Source organism: Molossus molossus, unplaced genomic scaffold, assembly GCF_014108415.1.
Source record: "Molossus molossus isolate mMolMol1 unplaced genomic scaffold, mMolMol1.p scaffold_m16_p_13, whole genome shotgun sequence".
NCBI lineage: Eukaryota > Metazoa > Chordata > Mammalia > Chiroptera > Molossidae > Molossus > Molossus molossus.
In genome coordinates this window covers 40787749-40810601 of record NW_023425348.1, presented here as the reverse complement: position 1 = coordinate 40810601, position 22853 = coordinate 40787749, and the positions used below count along the sequence as shown (strand labels likewise).

The following is a 22853-nucleotide window of genomic DNA, read 5'->3' as shown; positions in this document are numbered from 1 at the left end:
TGAATTCCGGCTTATGCAACACGCCCCGTACACGTGAGCATGGGATCAATGCTAGCTGACTTCCACTTGACTGACATCTGAAGGGTGAGGGCCGGAGGACTCTTCTGAAGTAGCACAGTGTACACAATCCACAGGGTAGGCTTTGGTTCAGATTCTGACTCCCCAAGTTCCCTGGGTCCCTGTGGAGTCCTTGAGAGAACTGCTTCATCTCTCTGAGCCATACTTCTTCACCCCCAAATGGGGGAGGTAATAGTGGTCCCACATAGGGTGAATGGTGAAGGAAGTACATGGGAAAAGCTCTATGTTATGTACACGACTGATTGATGAGGACCTGAGACATCCCATATCAGCAAAACTCCTCGTCATCTAGCAGAGAAGCCTCTTCCTGAAGAGCAAAATACTTGCTTTTATAGTAGTAGCCTCAAAATTTGAATAGTAAGCCCCTTTTCTGGTCACCTAGCATGGTACTGTTAGCCAAGACCTTCAACACCCAGTGAGAAGCATTTATTTATTTATTTATTTATTCATTCATTCATTCCTCACCCGAGGACATTTTCGCAGTCATCTTCAGATAGAGCAGGAGAGAGAGAGAGAGAGAGAGAGAGAGAGAGAGAGAGAGAGAACATCGATGTGAGAGAGACACACTGAGTGGCTGCCACCCACACGATCCCAACCAGGGCGAGGGACGAACTGCAACCGAAGTACGTGCCCTCAGTGGGAACCGAACCCGGGACTTTCTGGTCCGCAGGTCAACGCTCTAACTGCTGAGCCAAACCAGGCAGGGCAGAAGCTATTTATATTTGTAGCCTAGGGTCCTCTTGAAAACAGGTGAAAATGCCCAACTGTTCTCAGATTCCAAGCCTATAAAGTTCTTGACTGTACTGGATCAAGTTTCTCGAAGATGAACTAGGTTAGGCCCAAGTACACTTTAGGTCTTTTCCTAGACATTTCTGCTTCCCTCCCCACCTCTGCCCTGCCTCACCTGTACGTATGTCTGTCTCTTCTGTGGCCCGGAAGCCCACCTGATGGCACGCTCTAGCTTGTGTTCATTGTGGTTCCCTGGCCACAGGCGCCAGGCCTGGCACAGCACGAGCCTTCAACAAACATTTATTGAAGGAATAGATGAATGAAAACAAGAAGCTTTATGCCCTGGCTGGTTTGGCTCAGCGGTTAGAGCATCAGCCTGTGGTCCAGAGAAACCGGGGTTTGGTTCCCACTAAGGGCATGTACCTCGGTTGCAGTTTGTCCCCAGCCCTGGTTGGGCTGTGTGGGTGGCAGCCACTCGATGTGTCCCTTTCACGTCAATGTGTCTCTCTCTCTTCCTCTTTCTCTCTCCCACTCTATCTGAACAAAAAATGGGAAAATGTCGTTGGGTGAGGATAAAAAAATAAAAAGAAGCTTTATGGAAGAGGTGTTACATCAGTTGACTCAACTCTATTTCAGTGCCATATTGTGCAAAATGCATTTGGTTAAATATATTCACATGGGCTCAGTCTCCTTTCGCCCAACCTTCTTGGAAACTCAGCCTCTCAGCCCTTACGCCCTCACACACAGTCCTCCGCGCCGATGTCTGCATTTCACCCGTTCCCTTTCTGTAACGCAGGTGGGCGCATGAGGCAGCGGTAGAAGGGTAGGGAAAGGGAGACGGTTTAGCTGTTGGTTAATTGGGCCCCAAAGTGTATATACTGGGAAAAGCTGCCCCAGGCTCCTCTCATTAAATGTTGATCCCTTCAGAGGCTGGATGAAGCCTGTGACCCATCGTGGGGCTACGTTGTAATTTGCCCTGACTTTCTTTACAATCCTGTTCATTAAAATAGCTGGTGGGGGAAGCTGTGCCTTTCCCCTAAAGGGAGAGACTTATATATCATTTCCCCATAAAATTTCTTCAACTTGGAAGATGCTCCATAACTGACAAGAGTAGGTGATGGAGGGGACCTCACCCAAGGATCTGTGTACTTTCCTGCTGAGCAAGGAACAGATACAGGTGAAGCTATTTTTAAAATTCCCGGGATGTATAAATAGACCCTTGGCTCAATGAGACCCCTGGGAAGTCCTTTAATAAGTCTGTGCTTGGCACTAAAAAGGATGATAGGGAAAACTGCTCTTTTTTACTTAGGATCTGAGGTTCCTTAGAGTGACCTTAAGGCATTTTAATAGAAGGCTAAATAATTTTAAATGGTTCCCACTAGGATTTTGTTTCATCACTAGCTTATCTGAGTTAGTGCACAGCCTGGAGAATTTCTCTGAAATTCTGGTACATTTTAAGTCCAAGCCACACTGCACTACCCAGCATTGGAGGCAAAAATAAGGAGAAAACGTAGAACCACTGTTGGTGGCACACGCTGTTCTCTCCTTAAGTCCTCACAGCGGTCCTGCAGTGGTGTCTCACTCCTGTATTGTAGTCGAGGAAACAGCGTGGAGAGATTACCTAGAATGAAAGGTGACTGAATCAACATAGCTTTTTGGTCTGTAAATTGTGGGACCAGGTTTAGGCAAACTCTCAGATGTAATCTGCCATATCTCCTTGACTGTTAATTACATATTAGACCATCACCCCAGCTAAACTCTAGGATCTCTGAAATCAGAGTCTGAGTCTCCTTCCTCACCCTGACCCAGTGTTCTTCATGCTAAACACTTTCCTTTTATTTGTCTGTTCATCCTCCATTCATCCATTAGCCCATCCATCATTCCATCCATCTGTCCATTCACCTAATCATCTAATCATCTAACCAGCTATCCAGTCACCAGGACATCTAACCGCCCATCCATCCATTTATCCATCCATTTATCCATCCATTCATCCATCCATCCATCCATCCATCCATCCATCCATCCATCCATCCAATTAACTGTGTAAGACCTGGGCAAGTTACTTCCTCTTTCTGTGCCTCAGCTTTCTCTTCTGCAAAGTAAGGTATAGACACCAACATCTCAGGTTCATGTAAGGCTTGAACGAACACCATGTACTGCGCCTAGCATTGTGCACTCTTTCATAGAGTAAAACACTCCCTATGTGGCAACCATATCACATTTATGTGCTGGAAGATCCAGGGCAAGAGAGGGTTTGAAGGTCCTGGGGAGAGCAAGGGGATGATGTGAACAACTGAGGTGCCTCTCAACAGCTGGAGAGGACTGGATTGGAGCACAAAGAGGGGACGGCTTGGTGAGCACCTCATCCTCTGGGGAGAGGCATACAGGCAGAGCCCTGTGTAAGGGAGGGGCCAGGACAACAGGAAAGCACATAACTAATGCTTCGGTGTCCCCACTGGGGTAGAACTCTCTGCTAGCAGGGTGCTGATGAGCAGATGTGGAAGTCTGAAGGAGCCCCTTAGGAGAGACAGCAATAAGTCACAAAGAAGAACCACAGCTGGAAGGGCCCAGGAAGATGGTAAAGATCAGGAGTGTGAAGTGACTTGGCTCACGGCCCTCAGAAGCCCAACTCTGAGGTCGGAGATGGAGAGTGGTTGGGATGGACCTGGGCTCTGCAAGGTGGATGTGGAAGAAAGGCAGACAAGGGAGCTGTGAGTGATGAGGGAAAAGAGCTGGAGGGGAAGGACCACGGGAACAGGGGAAAATGGAGGAGGAGGAGGAGAAGCCAGGAGAGAGCTGACATTGGGCAGGTCCTGGTCAGGGAATCTCCTTTAGGCAGGTTTAGGGGAAGAGACAAAAAGAGGAGGAACACCTAGAGGAACAGTTTTTGTGGCCAGAGGTGAGAAGGCACCTCCGAGATGCTGCTGCCCCCTCGGACAGGAACACAAGGGCGCTTTGCTGCCCAGTGACACGCACGCCTGTACCCGAGCAGGAACTTGACGCTGCCTTAGGAAACAGTCTTGCACGGGCCCAGCTAGACAAATGGCTAAAAGGGGGCCTCACACACCCTCTGGCTCCTCCTCTGTGCCCCTGCAATGCTGTTTCGGCAGCCGGGTTCTCCTTGACCTTGATCTGCACCTGTTCAACTCTGAATGTGCTCTCGTTTCTGACTCCATGGCCATCTCCTCCTTGAAGCCTCGTCCCAGTGCCCCAGTGGGACGGGGTTTCGCTTCCTGCGCTCCCAAAGCACTTCATGTGGACTCTTCGTTGTCAGGGGTACCGGTGTTGCCTCCAAACCATGCGCTCACCGGGTTAAAGCCCGCGTTCCACAGCCTCTCCAGGAAACGGGTCTGCGGCACTCACGCAGTGCCCGATGCCAGTGGTGCCAGGCAGGGGCCCCACAGGACCACTCAAGGTTCTGTGACTTTGCACGGAACAGAGGCTTGGATTCAAGCAAGCTGCATATAAGAGCCTGGTCTGCTACTTCCCAGTTATGGGGAACAATACTACACACCCCCGACTCTTATTGTTGTCATTTATAAAATGGCGATGACACCTATGTACCAGAATCTTAGGCGGAGGAGGGCAAAGGGAGGACGGAAATGGGGCACATCTGGAACACCGTCAACAATAATATAAAATTACATATATATAATACATATGTATATGTATATGTGTGTGTACATATAGTGGACAAAGTAGGTTTACAGCGTGAGTACGGAATCAGAGTTAATAAAGCTCTTGTAATAATCATGATCTGTATGTCTTTTTCCAGAGGAACAACTGTAAACCTACTTTTGCCCACCCCTGCACTGCACACCCACTAGACTGGGGGTTCAGAAATTATATCAAATCATCCCTATCCTCAAGCAACTCAAGTCCACCGGTGCATAAGTGAGCACAGCGCCAGCTGCCAGGCTCGGCGCGCAGCAAACGGACTACAAGCGAACGCTCTCTCCCACGGGCCCAGCATCCCGGGGTTTTGAACAAACCGGTTCTAGCCGAGCTCCTACCCTGCCTCCCGCCCTCTCTCACGAAGTCGGGCAGATGGTGTTTCAGTCTTCGCGCAGGTTGCAGGAAGAAGCCAGAAGGGGAGGAAGGTACAGGAAAGGAACCTCCGACTTCCTCACAGTAATTAGTCTCCTTTTGACAGTGAGGCCGAACCCAAGCCGCTCCCCGGCGCTTCTCAACTTCCCTCCTGATCGCCGAGCGGCGGAGCTGCTCCGTCCATGGCTCCGTCCCATGAGTGGAGGTGGCAGCCGGCTAATGAGCCTTGGAAGCCGCGGCCTTTCGCCTTGCTCAAGGAGCTCGGGAGCTTGGGAGCTCTCAGACCCGCAGCACAGTGGATTCCAGGGTGTTGGTGCGCAGTGGTCTCCACCCCGCGTTCCCCCAGGACTGCAATTTCAAGCCTTTTGAAGCACCTCTCACTAGAAGGAGTAGGCCACCACTATTCACCTTAATTGGAGGGTATCAGGCTTCCTCACTAGAGGTGTTCAAGCCTGGCTTGGAGGAAGCCTTCAAATAGGGTCTGACTTTGCTGAAGGATAACAGGCTAGGGAAGGGCGGGTGAGCAGAGATGCCCAAGGACGTGGCTGGGATGTGTATTTTCAGCCAGGGCTGGACCACTACCCAAACCCCATGGAAAGGACCAAATGGGTGAGCTGTAAAGACAGCTATGTTCGGTGTTCTTTCCAAAGATCTGATGTGCTTTGTGAAAGGCCTACCTCTCCATCTATCTAATTCTCTCCAGGACACCTCCACCTAGATGTACCCCTGGTACCTCAAACTGCATGCCAATATTACAGGAATCTTTCTAAAACCTCACCGAACTGTGTTGCATTTCTGCTCCCATGACAGATAAAACCTAAACTCCTTCAAGGCCATTCATGATCTGATGCCTTCCAATGTCCCTCACTCTTCCCCTCTCGCTACTACCACAAATATCCTAGCGAAGCCACTCTAAACGACTGGTCTTTCCTAGAAAATGCCATGATGTGTCCTATCTTTGTTGTAAATCTTTGACTTCCACAGTGGGCTGCTGGGAGGTGTCTGCCTCCTCCTTCTACCTCTGCCAACTCAAATCTAACCTCCATAACCCACCTTGAGTGCCACTTCCTCCAAGAAGCCACCTTGATCACCCCAGAAAGCAACTGCGTTTTCCCTTGAACCCTCGTAGTATTATTGCCTGGTATACTTTGGTCATAGTCTAATTCACTTGGTTCCTAGGAGTGGTACCAAGTGAAATGGTCCTTTACTAGTCTGATACCTGGTCCATTGACAGTGTCAGCATCAACCTTGGTAAGAGCTAATGGCAGAGTTAGATAGGGGGTCAACCTGGGTTCTGACGCCAGAAGACTGGATTGGAATCCTTGTTTTCCCAGAATCACCCAAGCGCTCTCAACCCTGGTTTCCTGGGAATAACACCATCTGCAAGGTCAGGGGCTTACGTATTTGTTGTTTGAATCAATCATGAGGCACACACATGAAGAAGCTCTATAAAATTTCCATTCAAAGAACAGTTATTATTTTTAAATTACAAGTTATCATACCAGCAGTTTGATTCAGGAAGACAAGCAGGGATTTTGTGTAAGATATCAGCTTGGGCATCCAAATAGAAACCTGATTTGGAAACCCAATTTCAGGAGGGCTTACATTTGCATACTGAAGAGCTCCAGTCCTGATGGAAAATGTTCCAGGGCTGTCGGGGGAAATTCTACTAAATTACAAAGCTGCCAGTTCCTGGTTTATCAACCTTTAACTCTGGCGGTATTTAGTAGTATGCCTGTCTGGGCCCAATTTCCCAGTCTTTGATTAAATGTTAGGAACTGACCATCTCATTATGTTTAAACTTTCACATAACTTCCCAGACAAGGGGTGGGCTCTTCTCTGCCTCCCTCCCACACCTCGTCTTTCTCTGCCTCCATGCCAATCTCTCAGATACGTATTATTCTGAACTTTGATTTTAGGCTAGCTCTTGCTGCTGGGAGGGGTACGGGAAATGTCAGGTTTCAGTGGCTATTATTCCTCGGGTGAAATTCTAACCTCGCGTTTCCCCTCCCAGAACATACCTATACAGAAATAGCCCAGTCTGATCACTCCCTTCTGATGTTTAATTGGATGTCGGTGCTGTGCTTTCTGGGCTGAGAAGCTAATGCTGCTCCGAGGGGGAACGATTCCGGCTGCACAGATGAGACTTGTAACAGGGGAGCATGCTCAACGCTGAATCTAATTTTCTCTCCCATCCATGAACAGAAGACAATTTCTCTGCCATTAAAGCATCTCACTCAGTCTTTCTGTCATTAATAAGAATTAAATTCTGTTCCCTCGAATTTAAATGTAATTATATTTTGCCTCGTAAATAAAATTGAATTGCCATTTTCCAAAGTTCGCACAAATGCAACTGCTATGCTTAGGGTTTAATTTTTTTTTTAACCCTGTTGCTACTTCAGTTTATTTTTTTTAAGGCATCAAGCTTATTTTGCAGTTGATTGTGACTTAATTTGATAAGAGCTTTCCTGCTCCCTGTCCATCTAGTCATTACCGTTACGAATTACGCTTTGTGGGTTGCTTTCCTTTTTGGCAGGAGACGAGAGTACTAGAGGAGAAACTGGAAGCTCAGGGGATGTGAGCTGGAATTCTACAAGGCTCCCCTAAGTGTGGGGGGAACCCAGGCCACACTGAACTGAGAGAGCGGAGGAACGGGCCCTGGCGTGGAGTCCAAAAGGGAAATCTACAGTGTGCACGGAAACATTTTTTAATCCAAGATTTCCAGCGAGGCACTCAGTGGACTCCAGGGTTTGGACCCTGTCTACCTTTCTGGCTCAACTTCCTGCACCCAGTCTTTTGGCTCCTGGTCTCCAGTCAGTCTGAGGTGGGCTTTGCAAATAGATGATGCTCCTGCAGAGCTCTGTGCTTCTGCGCATGCTCTTCCCTCCGCCTGGGCTCCTCCCCTCCTTTGTCACCAGGGAGCCCCCTCGCAAGGTCTGGCTCACAAATCTCCTCCTGGAAAAGACCTTCCCAGGTCCCTCTCTCCATCGTCTTCTCTTGGCTCAGCTCACTGCTCCTGGCTTTGAGCTCACAGACATCGGCCAGAGCCCTGCTCACGCCTTATAACCAGGTGCCCCTTCCTTCATGGACCGTGGCCCTCTGGTTCTCAGTGCCTAGACCAGCGCCCACACACAGGGAAGCCAGGAAAGGTCATGAGTAAAGGAAGTAGACAAGGTGCGTGTCAGGGCGGTGCAGGTGCGCAGACCCGCAGCTGTGCTGGGTGCTCTCTCTGCGGGGGCTGTGTTCTGTGTTCTGCTCTTGAGCGGAGCTCAGGAAGTTCATCATCCTGAGAGCAGGCTGGTGCTAATGCTCTGTGCCCTCGTGCTGTTGTCTGGGGATAACTGTGCCAGCCCATTCATGCCTCTTCATCTGAACTTCCGTTACCAGTGCTGATGGTAGAGAGTCTCAGAAACCACAAAGAAACCGAGCTTCTGAGCGAGAAAGCAAGTTGTTCAAGGTCACACAGACTCAAATCCAGGTCTGGCTCCACACCTTCACTATATCAACTGTACCCAAACATAAAATTTGTTAGCGTCTAAGGACTGTTTGGCTAATTTAGCTTTAACCATGTACTGTAATTTAGATTTAATGATGCATTCTAAAAATATCCATTAATACTGTATTTATTGAGTGCTTCCTGAATGTCAGCCACCAAGCTAGGCATTTAATTCATACATATTAGAGCTAATTGGGAAAACAACAATGCAAGGCAGGCATCATGAGCCATATTCTCTGGATAAGCTGAGTCTTGAAAAAGAGTCAGCTTGGTCCCCCTCCAAATCCCATGCATTTTTACTGACTGCACATGCTACCTTCCAGCCTGTACCACTGGACCTCTCGAGCATCTCCACCTGTCATTCCATGACACTCAGTGCAATGACAGGATAAGAATCATAACCCATCAGCACGAGTATTTTAGAGGCAGAATCTGCCGTGTACTGCTTCTATGAGCCAGTAACCTAAAGGAATAGGATGTAGTGAGAGGGGCTCTCAAATAAAAGCCAGTGATGGAAGACAAGACTGAAGAAAGCTCACAGAGCAGTGGACATGAGGAACACATTTATGAGGCTGAGGACAGAGGCTGCTGGGCTGGGTGGGAGGGAAGGAAGATGGGAGGGAGAGCCACTGAAGGGCAGACGGCGAGTCTAAGGGGTCGCATCGGATATGCTATTCTGGAAAATGCCACCGAGCCCGACATCTTCTTCAGAAGTCATTAGGGTCTGAGGAAAAGGTAGGCGTTTCCAATTTTAAGGACCATTTCGAAGAGGTTAAGTTCCTTCCCTTTTCTGAAGTAGTTCCAAGCCAAGAGGATGAGAAGCCAACGAAAGCACATGGGGAAGAGATGGGGGTGTCAGTTTGTTCAGCGGTGCTGCTGCATGAGCCCACCCTATCCAAAGCTGATGAGGCATCTGCCCTGCAGGGCTGCTCCCTAGGGGAGGTGGCTTGAAGGGGGTGCAGTGATGCCAGCTCATGGCCAGGGAGGGGTTCTGACTGGCTGGCACCTGGCTGTAACTAACACAAGCTGGTTTAGGGAAGTGATGGAGAAGGAACCAGAGGTTTGGTTTTAGCCCTGGAGTGTGCTAGGCAGCGGGGGGTCCTGGGAGAAGAGCTCAGACCGTCTGATAGTGTGCTGGGACCTTCCTGGGCAGAGCCTTTACTGTAGCCCTCCCTCCTCTTTGACCCTCACTGGGTAAGTCATTCATTCGACGATCACTGAGAATCTAATGTTCTAGCTAGCGATATCAACTGATGCTGACCTCATGGAGTTCAGAGTTTGGCAAGAGACAGGCACGGTTACAGTACGTTGCTGTTTACACAGATCTTCCAAGGATCTTCCACTTACAAAGAGGTGGGAAGTGGGGGGGGGGAGATGGCAAGGGAGTCAACTTTGTGAGCTCAATTTCCTCAGCGGGGACATGGAACTGGTAACACTTCCTTCACAGAGTTCTTAGGAACCCTAACTAAGATGATGGTTGTAAAGCACTGAGTTCGGTACCTGGTGTGTGATAGCACTAAGAAACAGCTCCTTAGTCAATGCTCCGTCCTGTTGCTTGTCAGGGAAAAAGACAAGATTGCTGACAAGGACATCTCTTTGGATGGGAAAGGGGCTTGAGAAAGAGCTGAGCACTTGGTAACAATGGGCCTGCATTTAATTCAAACTGCCACTAATGAGTGGAGTTACTTTTAAGTCACTTCGCCTCTGCAATTCTTTCCCATCTGTGAAGAAACAGCAGTAGCATCTCCTCCACCACCATCATCAGCACCATCATCACAACCATAATCATCACCAACATCATCACCACCATCACCATCATCATTACCACCATCACCACCATCATTACCACCATCATCACCACCACCACCATCACGCTACCACCATCACCGTCATCACCACCATTACCACCACTATCATCACCACCATCATCATTACCATCATTATCACCACCACCTTCACCACCACCAACCTTCACCATCATCACCACCATCACCATCACCACCACCACCACCATCATCACCACCACCACCATCACCACCACCACCATCACCACCACCTTCACCCTCACGAGTCTGAGGAAGTGAAGTCCCACTAGGCCCAGAGTTAAGGATAGAAGTGTTTTGAGGGTAGGGGATGGGCTGTATAACCTGTGCTCTTCCAGGACACAGGGGTCTGCAGCTATCTTGTGTGGTTTGTCAGGAAGGAAGACCATATTAATGAAGCTGGGTTTAAGGAGGGATTTCTGACATGCGATTGGAAGCCACGTTGCTGGGAACCCAGGGGTCTGAGTGAACACTTGCATAAAACCTGACCTCACTTTCCACACACCTAAGCGAAGTGCTGGGGAACTCGTCAGCTTCCTGCAGGCGGGTGGTGGAGTGCGAGGCACCGTGATGTAAGCTGCCTCCATTCGGTCCTGTTCTCTGTGCCGAACAGCAAGACGCTCGTCTCGGGGAGGAGCCCGCCTTCCTTCTCGGAGGGCCAGATGGCAGGGCTCCATTTCTGCCATCCCCCCAACCTGCCTCAGTGCTGATGGCGCAGGAAGTACTTTGCTGTGTCTGCTGGCCTGCAGCTCCTGATGGGGAGGCTCTGGACCAGCCCTGCCGTGCCAGGAGCGAAGAGCACCGACGCCGTGACTGACGCTACGGCTCGCTGGCATCAGAGCTGTGCCAGGCACCATGCTCACCACTTCGCCTACATTTTCTCATTGAATCCTCACAGGTCGGTTCACCTGGGAGGAAGCTGAGGGCCAGGGAAAGGAGGCCACCTGCTGAAGCCATTCAAATAGTGGGGAGCAGGTCTTCCAAAACGAAGTCCGGTGCCTATTCCAAGACCCTCACTCCCTGAACGTGAAGAGTCCCCGACACTCAGTAATGGTTTCACTCCACTCAGTAAGAGTGCCCGTGGAAGGGGGGTGGGGCAAGACAGGAAGTGCTCCCTGTGGGCAGCACCTCCACGTGGGGGCACACTAGAGAATGCAATGATCGCAGAACCCGCTGACGTAGGCGCTGTCATTAACTATTTCACAGGTAAAGAAACTGAGGCCAAGAAAAGTCAAGGGCCCTGCCAAGGTACACAGCTAGCACGTGGCAGAACCAGGACTGAGCCTAGGGAGGTAGTGCCTACAGCAGGGGGTGTGGAGACAGCCACTGTCCAAGTGCTATCGCTGGCCTTCAGACTGACTTCAGGAGGGGCGGTGACAGCTGGGAGGGGCTGTGGGCTGTGGGGAGGCAGCACAGAGTGTGGGAAGTGGCCTAGGCCGAGGCCCCCGGCTGGACCTGGGCTCCCGCACTTGGTGTCCTGTGTGTTCCAGGACCTGTGCTGCTGAGGCAGGTTGCTGTCACTCCCTGAGCCTCCGCGTGAACGGGATAATGTGGAGCCTGTCACGCTGCCTCTCGGGGCTGTTGTTGCAGAGTGAGAGTGTGTGTGTGTGTGTGTGTGTGTGTGTGTGTGTGAAATAGCTTTCTATGCTGTGAGACACTGGACAGCACAAATTGTTATTACTGTCTGAAGGGCAGACGATAATTTGAAAGCCATCTTTTAAATTCCTGGCCTCGTGACAATCATGACACTGTTTCAGTCAGTGGTAGGTTCGAGATTTAAAAAGTACAATTGACATTTCTGAAAGGCGTATCTCATCTTGCCTCTATCAAATGTCTCTGCTAATATCAAGGGCTCTCACCAATGGGTATTTTAATCATAATCATAACAATAGCTCACACTAGCTGAGCCCATATTATGGCTAAGTAGCATACTAAGTGCTTTTTTTAAACACTATCTTAAATAATTCTTCAAATAATAATGATTCTCCAAAAATTAACTCCAGAAGGTAAGAACTATTATTATCTCCACTTTACGGCTTAGGGCCGTGAAGTAACTTGCCCGAAGTTGTAAATGGTGAGTAGCAGGGCTGGTGTTTGGAATCCAGGTCTGCTGGACTCACGGACCCTTCTCAGGACACGGGGCTCCTTCGCCTTCGCACACGGAGCCACAAATGTGCCCCGTACCTGCTATGGGGAGTGGGGTGCACAGAGCCCATACAGATGAGCTCTCAGTTCTCATCAAAGTCCCCGCTGACGATTTTGTTGTCTCCTTTCACAGGGCCAACTAAAGGATGCTTAGTGATCTCATCCAAAGTTATACCTGCCTCCGTGGGAGGCTGGGAGTCTATCAGGGATTAACAGTGAACAGACAGTTACACACCAATCATATAATACAACCCAATATAGCTTTAACAGAACCGTTTATTATACTGCTATAAACACAGCTATATAAAAAGAATTACTCCTAAGGCCCCGAGCATCTGTGTTTGCATCATGTCTTCACACAAGCCTTGCAAACACGGATGGAAGTCCAATTTAGGCTGCACTGACCCTCCAGTTGACTGGGAAAGGTAAGGCAAAGTACCCAAAGGCACAAATGCTGCATGTGTCTCAGTTTTTGCCAAAGGTCTCATCTGTCCTGACCACAGTCAGAACTGTTCATACACAACATAATGAGCTAATTGGAGCCTCACTTAATTTAAACAGTGTGGTGTGGTGGGGAAAGTTATTTAGGGTAAAAACATAGCTAGAGATGCTATCACTTTTCAGCTGTGACACTGGGCAAGAATACTTAACATTTTCTGGGTCTTCTCAGTTGATTTCTCTTCATTTGTTTGTTTGCTGTTCCCCCTTTCCTCCTCTTAGCATGTGAGCTCACAAAGACAGACACTTTCTTACTTCTTTATCCCTTCTGATTACTGAGTGCCCAGTACCCGGAGGTGCTCAGTACTCACTAAGTATCATGTAAAGTGGTAAAAGAGGGATGATAATGCTGTTCTCACAGGTTCACGTGTGTGTGTGTGTGTATTCAAACAGTGGGCACTGTTTAAATGAGGCACTAGAAGTGACCATACCTACTATGTACCCATACTGTGCTAGGTGATCCACCTGTGTTCTCTCTTAATCCTCATGTGAGAAGGTCTATAAATCAACAAAGTGCTTACAAACAGAGGGTGTCAATATAATTATCCTTTCAACTTCATATGTATAAACCCTATGGTGAACCAAATACTACAATCAAGAACACATTCCATCATATATTCGTTCGTTCGTTCGTTCGTTCATTCATTCATTCATTCATTCATTCATTCATTCATTCATTCATCAGTGTCTACTGTGCAGCTGCTGTGGGCCAGGCCTATGGTGGGTCCTGAGAATGAAGAGGTAAGACACGTTTGTTATCCTCATGGAATTTACAATCTTGCAAAGGATTGGGCCAGAAGGGCAGGTGGGGGTCAGATCACCGAGAACCCTAAATACTACACTGCGTTGACTGAGGAATGAGGAATGAGTGAAACCAAAGCCCTCTCCTGGCAGATCTCAGCAGGGCACACTGTTGCCTTGGCCTTGCCTCTAGAGATGAACAGCTCAGAGACTGAGAGATGAGCTTCCTATGAAATATCTACTATTAGAATGAACACAGTTAGAAGCAATGTTCTGACGTGGAAGGCCACCACTATGAAAGGAATGATGTGAACGTATGATTTTTCAATCCTCTGCCCATCTAAGAATGGAGGATGAAGACCAAAGTTCAGGAAAGGAAGAGAGCTTTGGGAGACATGGAGCACCCACGGCTTCTTGTCCGAGGGCAGGGCCAGGCACTGTCGGGGCTGAACGGTGAACACGTCACGGTGGACACATCCTCCCTCCACCCACACTGTGCCCCTCTTGTCCCACTGACCTATGGAACAGTCGTGTCCAGTCCAGCTCGGGTCACAGCTGCAAAGCCCGGTGTCTGGAAGGAAGGTTCCGTGGCCCGAACACTGGTCCAAGCACGTGGCCCTGGGCGTCTCACAGTTGGTTCCTCCCCATCCCACGGAGCAGTGGCACTCGCCTCTCACACAGACACCCCGGCCAGAACATGTGGGATCCATGCAGTCCACTGTGACGTGAAGGAAAGAGAACACAGGTAAGTACCTGAACAGCAAAGGCGAGGCTTCTTTACGAAAGAACTGTACCTTGTAGCGAGTCAAGGGGGTTCACACACTCTGGCAGAAGGGCACAGATTTCCTGTGGAGAGGCCACGTGGTATAGTGAAGAGCAGTAACTGTAGCAAATGGTAGACCCGGTTTTCAACTCTACCTGGTGACTGACTGTTTACCTCTCTGAGTCTTGGGTCCCTCATCTGTAAAATGTGGATACAGATTCCTACTTCCTGGTTTAAGAGGTAGACAGATAAGGAATATATATCAAGCCCTGGCCGAATAGCTCAGTTGGTTAGAGCGTTGTCCTGATACGCCAAGGTTGCGGGTTCAATCTCTAGTCAGGGCACTTACAAGAATCAACTAATAAATGCATAAATAAGAGATTATCCAGAAACGTTATATGCATATACGTAAAACTCATGGACACAGACAATAGTGCGGTGAAGGCCTGGGGGAGGGGAGCGAGGGAGTGGGGAGACAATGGGGGAAAAATGGGGACATCTTTAATACTTTCAACAATAAAGACAAAATTTTAAAAAGTGGAACAACAAATCAATTTCTCTCTCTCAAATCAAGAAAGAAAGAAAGAAAGAAAGAAAGAAAGAAAGAAAGAAAGAAAGGAAGGAAGGAAGGAAGGAAGGAAGAAAGGAAGAAAGAAAGGAAGAAAGAAAGAAAGAAGTCTCAAGCATTCACATAGACCCGGTGCCTACTGTGTCTGTCACCGCAAGGGCCACAGTGAGGACCAGGCTTTGTCTGCACACGTTGCGTCTCCTCCGAGGACAGTCCCGGCACAGAGGAGTGCTCCAGACATCCCTGTAGAACACACTCTTGTTGAGTGCCCCTCCTAATGCAGCTTTAGTTGTGTGAATATGGTACTACCGTAGATGAGAACTTATTTTACATTTAAGTTTCGTCGTATTTTTACCATCTTCCCCAAATTGATAGGAACTTTCAAACCTCCCTTTCCAGACAAGCATTTCAATGACTATTCAAAAGTGTATGTGGAGGCTTTGCCCTCACGTGGGGGGTGAAGGCTGCAGCTGTAGCTCACAGACCAGCAACCCCGTAGGGCCCAAGGTCAAAGTGGTCTCGAGACACCACCCAGAAAGAGGGAAAGGAGAATACTGCTGTAGGTGACCTGCTCTCTGTGCACACGACAGGAAGTGCTTTCCATACCTCATCAGATTCAGTTTTCTCAATAACCCAGTGCGGTAAGATGAGGAAACTGAGACTCAGAGAGCAAAACGATCAATGCCGGTCATGCAGCTAAACCCTGCCAGAGAGGACTCCGAAGGCGGGGCTGTCTGCTCCTGAGTCTAACGACAGTTCCGTTACTGTGGCTGATTTTCTTGAACAAAGCCTTAGTGACGGGGCTGCACAAAATTAGCGGGGACCTCTCGCCTTCTGTAAAGCACTGCGGAGAAAAAGTGGAAGGTACTGAGGCGCCCTTGTCCCGTGGCTCCAGTGCACAGGGAATGAGCAAAGCCGCAAGAAGACAGAACCAGCAAAGGGGTCGGTCCATTTCTCTACTGAGGCAAAAAGTGTCTTCCCTCTTGCGTTTGCGGGTGGTAGGGGATTCTATTCATCTTGCAATTTGAAGGGGAGAGTGGTGTCCTGGAGGGAGCCTAACAGGTAGCTGCTGGGGAAACCGTCATGGAGGGGCTGCCGTGAGTATGGCCAGTTTCCTCTTGGAGGAGCTGCCGAGGAAGCCCTGCGCTGCAGAGGGAGAATGCAGCACCTGACCTCTGAGGTCCTAAGTTCAAGGGTCACAGGACAACATACTGGTTCTATGACCGTGGTGAAGTCACAAGCTTGCTCTGAGCGTCCATCTATAACGCAGCTATGGTAAAATTACCTTTTTCTCGGTTGCTATGAGGCTCAAATGACATTGAGGGTTTGAAAGGACTGTATAAACTGTAAGTTGTTGGAAATACATAGTTGTTTTTTAATCCCATCAGGATATGCAGTAGCATGACTTAAGCAAGCTGTGGTCAGAGCTCATTTATGATTCAGACATGCTTTTACTTTATTTATCTATTAAATTTTATAACCCAGTATATTTGACTTTTGCACAAAAGACTGGGAAACCCAGCATGGGTATATTAGAGTCTCAGACACAAATGAGCAGATTTTACAAATGGCAACATTCTGGGAACAGGCTGTTTATTTTGAGGCCAGCTTATTAAAAAAAAACACTTTTACTATTTAGGTTTTTAAAGGAGTTCAACTTAATGACCTAAAATGATAAATAAGAAGACCAGGGGCCAGAGCAACCACGGCTAAATAACAGCAACAATAACAATTAATTTTAATTTGGTTCCTCTCCTGTGCTATTTTGCTCTTAAACTATATATATAAAGTCTCATTCAACTCTAACAACAACTCTTTGAGGTAAATACCATTATTATGCTCATTTTACAGATGAGGAAACTAAAGCACAGAGGGGTTAAATGACTTGTCCAAAATCACACAGTGGTCATTCAAATTTGAATCACTCCTGGCTGGTATAGATATCTTGCTACTTCCTTTATAATTTTACTAGTTCAAAAACACATGCATACACATATACAGACATAAGCATATAAAATGGTTAAAAAATAAGAAAACCGCTCTGGCCGGTTTGGCTCAGTGGTTGGAGCATCGGCCTGCGGACCAGAGAGTCCCGGGTTCAAGTCCTGCTAGGGGTATGTACCAAAAAATAAAAAATAAAAAAATAGGAAAACAAACCAAGGAAAGAAATAGGGCAAAGTGGAGAAATAATAAAGCCAAATGAAGGCAAAGAATCTCTTCTCTTGCAGTCTCAGGACACTGTTTAATAATGGTTCAAGCATGACCTGTCGGAGTGCCTGGTAATTAGAACGAATAAAAATAATAATAGTGATAAATTTTCATGACTTGCCTCAGGATCTCAGAATCTCAGAAGGATTATTCCAGCCCATTAGGCGACTATGATAACTCCCTAGATCCAGAGAGCTTTCCAATTTGACAGGAAATGAGTCAGCAATTCCTATCCCAAGACCTATAAAGGTATTTCCGGCTGCCAGAATACCTGACCCCAGCTTCGGGTTGAAGCTGTCTCTGCGGTGCCCTTGAGGTTGACTCTATAAACCTGCACTGTTAGGGAGCAAGCCGAGAGGGTGCCAAGTTTGGCACGAGGCCCTCGGCGTCACAGTCCTGCTTCGCCTCAGACACAATACATCTGCTGGGGACCCGGGAGCCAGCAGAGTGAATCCCACGCTCTCAGAAGATGGTTCTGGCAGGGAAAGATCAGAAGGGACAGATGCCAGGCTACCTCCAGGCCTTTCGTCATCGATTCATCATGGCTTCTGAAGGTCAAGTTGGCAGAGTGAGGGTGGAACTCCAGGGAAGTTTTAAGAGGACTGCATCTGCCCTGGCTGGTTTGGCTCAGTGGTTAGAGCGTCAGCCCACGGTCCAGAGAGACCCGGGTTCAGTTCCTGTTAAGGCACGTAACTTGGTTGTGGTTTGTCCCCGGCCCCGGTTGGGGTCGTGTGGGTGGCAACCACTCAATGTGTCTCTCTTGCATTGATGTCTCTCTCTCTCTCTTCCTTCCTCTCTCCCTCCAGCTCTATCTGAGGCTAAATGAAAAAATGTCCTCAGGTGAGGATAAAAACAAAGAGGACTGCATCTGGAGGGGAGGTGGCCCAGGACACCGCAGCTGAATGGCTGAGAGTCCTGCCTGCAGAGGACTGTCCCTGCCCGTCCGAAGCTCAAGGCCATTACCCAAGCCACAGCGACGGCGACGCTCCGCCAAAGGGAGCCTTTCTGGGGCCGCTGGGGTGACGGGAACCTGAGGACAGAATCCAAGCGGTCTCTTTCCATCACACTGGGATGGTTTCCCACATGGTATTTATTTTGCAGGAAACTGTGCGTAACGGGAAGAGCGGTGGCTCGGGTGGGGAAGCGCGGGCTGGCGGGCACTGGAGAACCTGGCAGGGAGGCGGGCGCACTTCGTGTGCACAGTCGCACTTAGCTCCTCCTCAGACGAGGTGCCAAGCAGTGCTGTGTTCTCCTCTGAAGAGCCTGGCATCGGAGCCAACGTTTCTGGAAGAAGCGCAGACCATGAATGAAATGGTGAGGCCTGCGTGGCCAGGCTGTGAGCACAACCCCCGCCCCAGAATGTTCCACGCTTCGGTGACCACACAGGCTAGGAGGTGCTCTTCAGGACCCGAAGTGGTCTGACTTTTCACTGCAAAAGGCCCAAGTTGTTCTCTTCCGCCCCTCCCCCATCCCCTCTGCGTCCTGCTGGCGTGGTTCAGGCTTTAAAAAAATATAGGCTAATAAACTTCAGAAGAAGGAAGCCGGAGAGGGGTGGGGGGTGGGGGGAGCAAGCTTGTTAGCTGATGTTTTATAAACACAGTGAAACCCGTTAGAACAGAGTTGAGGGAGGAGGGAAGACAGGAGAGGGGAGGGCAAAGGCCCCCCGAAACCCCATTATAAACACAAGGACTACGCATTGGTGCTTCACCAGAGAAACAGAAATAATAAAAGGAATCAGTCCCAGATGGCCCTCCTCAGAAAAGAAAGCAGGAGTAAAAACATTTCTTTTCAAACAGATAATGTAAATCAAAGAGCTGAACAGCTTCTTTTTTCCCTTTGTAAGTACCCTTGCGCTCCGGGGCGCTGTCCAGGCGGTGGATCTGGACAATCCCCCTCCGTGGCCCACACAACGTGGCGGGGTTGGGGGGGGGGGCGGCCCCGCACTTCCAAGAGGAATCTCCTCTTTGTTTTCTTTCCTTCTCGGGGTCTTCACCTCAAGTGACTAAACTAAAAAGGGAACGCAGACGAAGGTCGCCATGGTCAGGGCTGGAAAGCCACATCCTTTGTGGAGGGGCTGGCCCGCGCCCTTGAGGGGCTGGCGCGAGCCCTCCCAGCCCAGAGTCATCGCTTCGGCATGAATGGGTCAGACTCAGACCTCCCAGCACCCTTGGGGTCTACAGACAGTGTGTCTCAGGCGATGCTTTTCAGACACAAATTCTTCCTGTTCCCCATTCTTTAAAAATGGGCCCATTATAGTCCCCCCCTTTCTCTTTAGAGAAAATGATGCCTTGAGAGGGGACTCCTTGTTAAATCCCAAGTGGGTGCAGAAGACTAGCTCTCCTTGGAGCTCCGTCCAAACGACGGAGAAGGCGCATGGGCCCTGGACGGTGGGCAGGGGAGGTAACGACTGTCAGCAGCACTGCTCAGTTGCTTTTTTGTTTTTTATCCTCACCCGAGGACATTTTTCCATTTTTTGTTCAGATAGAGTGGGAGGGAGAGAGAGAGAAACATCGACATGAGAGAGACACACTGAGTAGCTGCCACCCACACAACCCAACCAGGGCCGGGGACAAACTGCAACCGAGGTACGTGCCCTTAGCGGGAACTGAACCCGGGTCTCTCTGGACCGCGGGCCGACGCTCTAACCACTGAGCCAAACTGGCCAGGGCTCATTGCTCAGTTTCAAAGGCAAAGTCCATCCATTTCAAAAGACCTTGGATGAAACAAGTGGAGTAGAACAGGAAATATGTTTCGGTTGCCTCCAGAATACTATAACACGAATAATATAAGAGCTAACGTTTATGGAGCATTTACTATGTGTCAGACACTGAGTTAAGTGCCTTACATGGGTCATTTAATTCACTCCTCACAACAGCCCTCGGAGGAAGGCATTCCCATTTTATAGACGAGGGAACCAAGGCTCGTTAATGGCAGAGCCATGACTCAACCTACGTGACTGCAGAGTGCGCTCCTAAGAGCCACCCGGTGCTGCATGCGACTCCGACTCCCTTCATCTGGACATTCCATGCAGCTAGGAGGAAAGGGGACTGGATCGGACGTGAGAAGACCTGGGCTGAACCCCAACCCTGCTCTCGTTAGCTCTCTGACCATGGTGATGTCACTGCCCTGCCCTGGGCCTCAGTTTCTTCATATGTGAAATACAAATACTTATCTCACCAAGTTTGATTTCCTGGGAAAGAACTGATGCTACGGTTATACCCGCAGTTCCCTTCCGAGCCTTGACTGCTACAGGCATGTACTTACTTTATGAAGGAGTGAGGCATGCATATGAGCGCCCGAGAGTCACATACATGAACACACACACATACATGGGTGTGAAGATGGAAGGCAGGGTCTGGAGGTCTAAAATACACTATACTTCAGAAATGGGGAGCGGATGAGCTTAAAGGGCAGTGGAAAGAACTTGGGCCGTGGAGACAAAAAGACTGGCTCAAACCCAGCCCTGCCACCTACTAACTGTGTGACCTTGGGCAAAACATTTGACTCTCAGGGTCTTCACTTCCTCAACTGTGAAATGCGGATGATTACCTCTTCCTGCTGGGGTCTGAAGTTAAATCATACAGGGCTTCTAGCACAGAGCCTTGTACGCAGTGAGGATTCGCTACAACACGTGTGTGCCCTGCGTGAGGGGGACCGCTCATGTCTGTCCTCTTTCTTTAGGTTCATTACTGTTGCTGGTGGGTTCCTGGCTCCGGGTGTGGGGATCACAGGGTGGCACGGGGGCTTCCTCAGATCCCTGGACATCCCCCTGGCCCTGTGCCCTGACCTCTAAGTCGAAGCAAGGTGCTGGGCTGCCTGCACATACGTCTTACCTTCCTCACAGTTCTCGCCCTTGTAGCCGGGGTTGCAGATGCAGGTGCCCATGATGCAGGTGCCATGGTGGCTGCAGGCCACATCGATGCACTGGTTGGTGGGCACATCGCATTCGGCGCCCTTCCAGCCGCTGTGGCACAGGCACCGGCCCTTCATGTACTGGCCGTTCCCACTACAGAGCACGGGGCAGGAGGCTGGGGAGACAGCACAGGAAGCCTGGCATGAGTCGAAGCCGCTGTCCCTTCCTCCCCTCGGCCGGCTGGCTTGCCCAAGAGCCTCAAGTGCTCTGCCGCGATTCCCACCTGCGCCCGTCTGTCTGCTTCTCTCGTTTTAGTTCATTCCTGTTCAAACACATCTGGAGCTGTAGGCGAAGGTGTGCCGTGTAGGGCTGGTGCCCACTGAAGGCTGCTCTCCCCCACCCCCTCATGTCACTGGTGCAGCGTGGTGGTTGCCAGGACCCTTAGACAGGAAGCTTCAATCTGTGCCTTGGGCTCACTGGAAGACAGCTGGGCTCCCTGCCTCCAACACTCTCCTTCCAATACCACTCCGTTTCGCTTTCCCACACCTCCTCTGCAGCACCACTCAGTCATCTTTAACCCAGCTCTAACTCCGCTTTCCTTGCCTCTCAGGCCTGCACTCAATCCCTACACACCCCTGCCCCATAAGAGAGTAGCTGAGCCCAATACTTGAAAGTATTATCTTTCCATTCCGCCTCTTAGCGTAAAGGGTTTTGTGAACATCTGTACGAAGGACACTATATAAAAATAAATTATATTTCAGCATGCTGTAAGTACCTACCGGCCTTAGTGAGATTCACTAAGGCTATTTCATACATGATTCATAACTGTAAGTGCCTATGGGATGAGACGGCAACTCCTGTTAGAAGGAATGACTCATCTCTCCTCTCCAAGCCGCCTCCCCCGGCCCCCCCCCCCTGGCGTCTTTCTATGAAAGCACTCAGCAGGTAATCACCGCGCTTCCTGGGGCTGCAGGCTCTGCTGCCTCAAACTGGGTCTATTTCATGTTAGAAAGAAGATGCGGAATCCCCAAAGCAGTGTTCCGTCACTGTATTCTCAGCCTGGGAAGCTACCCCTGGCTTCTACCAGTGAACAACAACTCAAGCCTCAGGTCTCAGTTCCGATATCCTCTCATCTGGGGAGCCCTTCCTGGTCCTCATCCTGTCCAAGCTGAGACAGTTGCTCCCTTCCACTCTGATAGGAGCCCCCTGCATGCGACCCCCGAGGGTGCTTCTTGTCCATCTCCCAGACAGAGAGCTCCTGGCAGGCTCAGTGTTGTAACCTCAGTGTCCAGCACGGGACCAAGCCTGAAAGGATACAAAGCAAATGCCTGCTGAAAGACCGAAGAGGCAGAAAAACCAAAGGAAGGGCCATGTGAGTTCCCCCGGAGGGAGTGCCGAGTTCTCAGGACTACAGGTCTCCTTTCGCGCTTTCCTTGTAAGTGCTTGCAGGGCAGACACGAAGGCCAAATGAACAGGGTAGATCACGGGCAGGCTTTAAACTACCGCATGATGGTTGTCATTACACTGTATGTGCCCAAATCTGAAGCAACACTGGGGCCCTGTGCAGAGAAGAGCAGCTTTGCCTTCCAAGTCCATGGTGGTCTCAGCCACGATTCTGCCTGTGCTATTAGAATGCAGTAACTGAGCAACAAATCAGGCCTCCCTCCACAGGGCCAGGCAAACCACACAGGAGCCATGCAGGAACCACACAGGAGCCACGCAGGAACCACGCAGGAGCCACGCAGGAACCATGTAGGAACCACACAGGAACCACACAGGAGCCACGCAAGAACCACATAGAAACCACGCAGGCACCACGCAGGAGCCATGCAAGAACCCTGCTAGACACTTGAGAAAGGCTGAGTGCTCCTCTAAGGTGAGTCTAACTTTTCAAAGGACCC

At 49.7% G+C, this 22853-nt stretch overlaps 1 protein-coding gene across 3 annotated transcripts in view; it reads right to left on the bottom strand.

The window, feature by feature from the left end:
• Positions 1 to 22853, bottom strand: part of TENM4 (teneurin transmembrane protein 4) — a 390035-nt gene that overhangs the window by 121879 nt on the left and 245303 nt on the right. For all 3 annotated transcript variants that reach the window (XM_036259322.1, XM_036259324.1, XM_036259323.1), the window contains 2 exons: positions 20933 to 21127; positions 14078 to 14278 (listed from right to left, as the gene is read on the bottom strand). In XM_036259322.1, coding sequence (XP_036115215.1) covers positions 14078 to 14278; positions 20933 to 21127 — 396 coding nt within the window. The remainder of the gene's footprint in view (positions 1 to 14077; positions 14279 to 20932; positions 21128 to 22853) is intronic.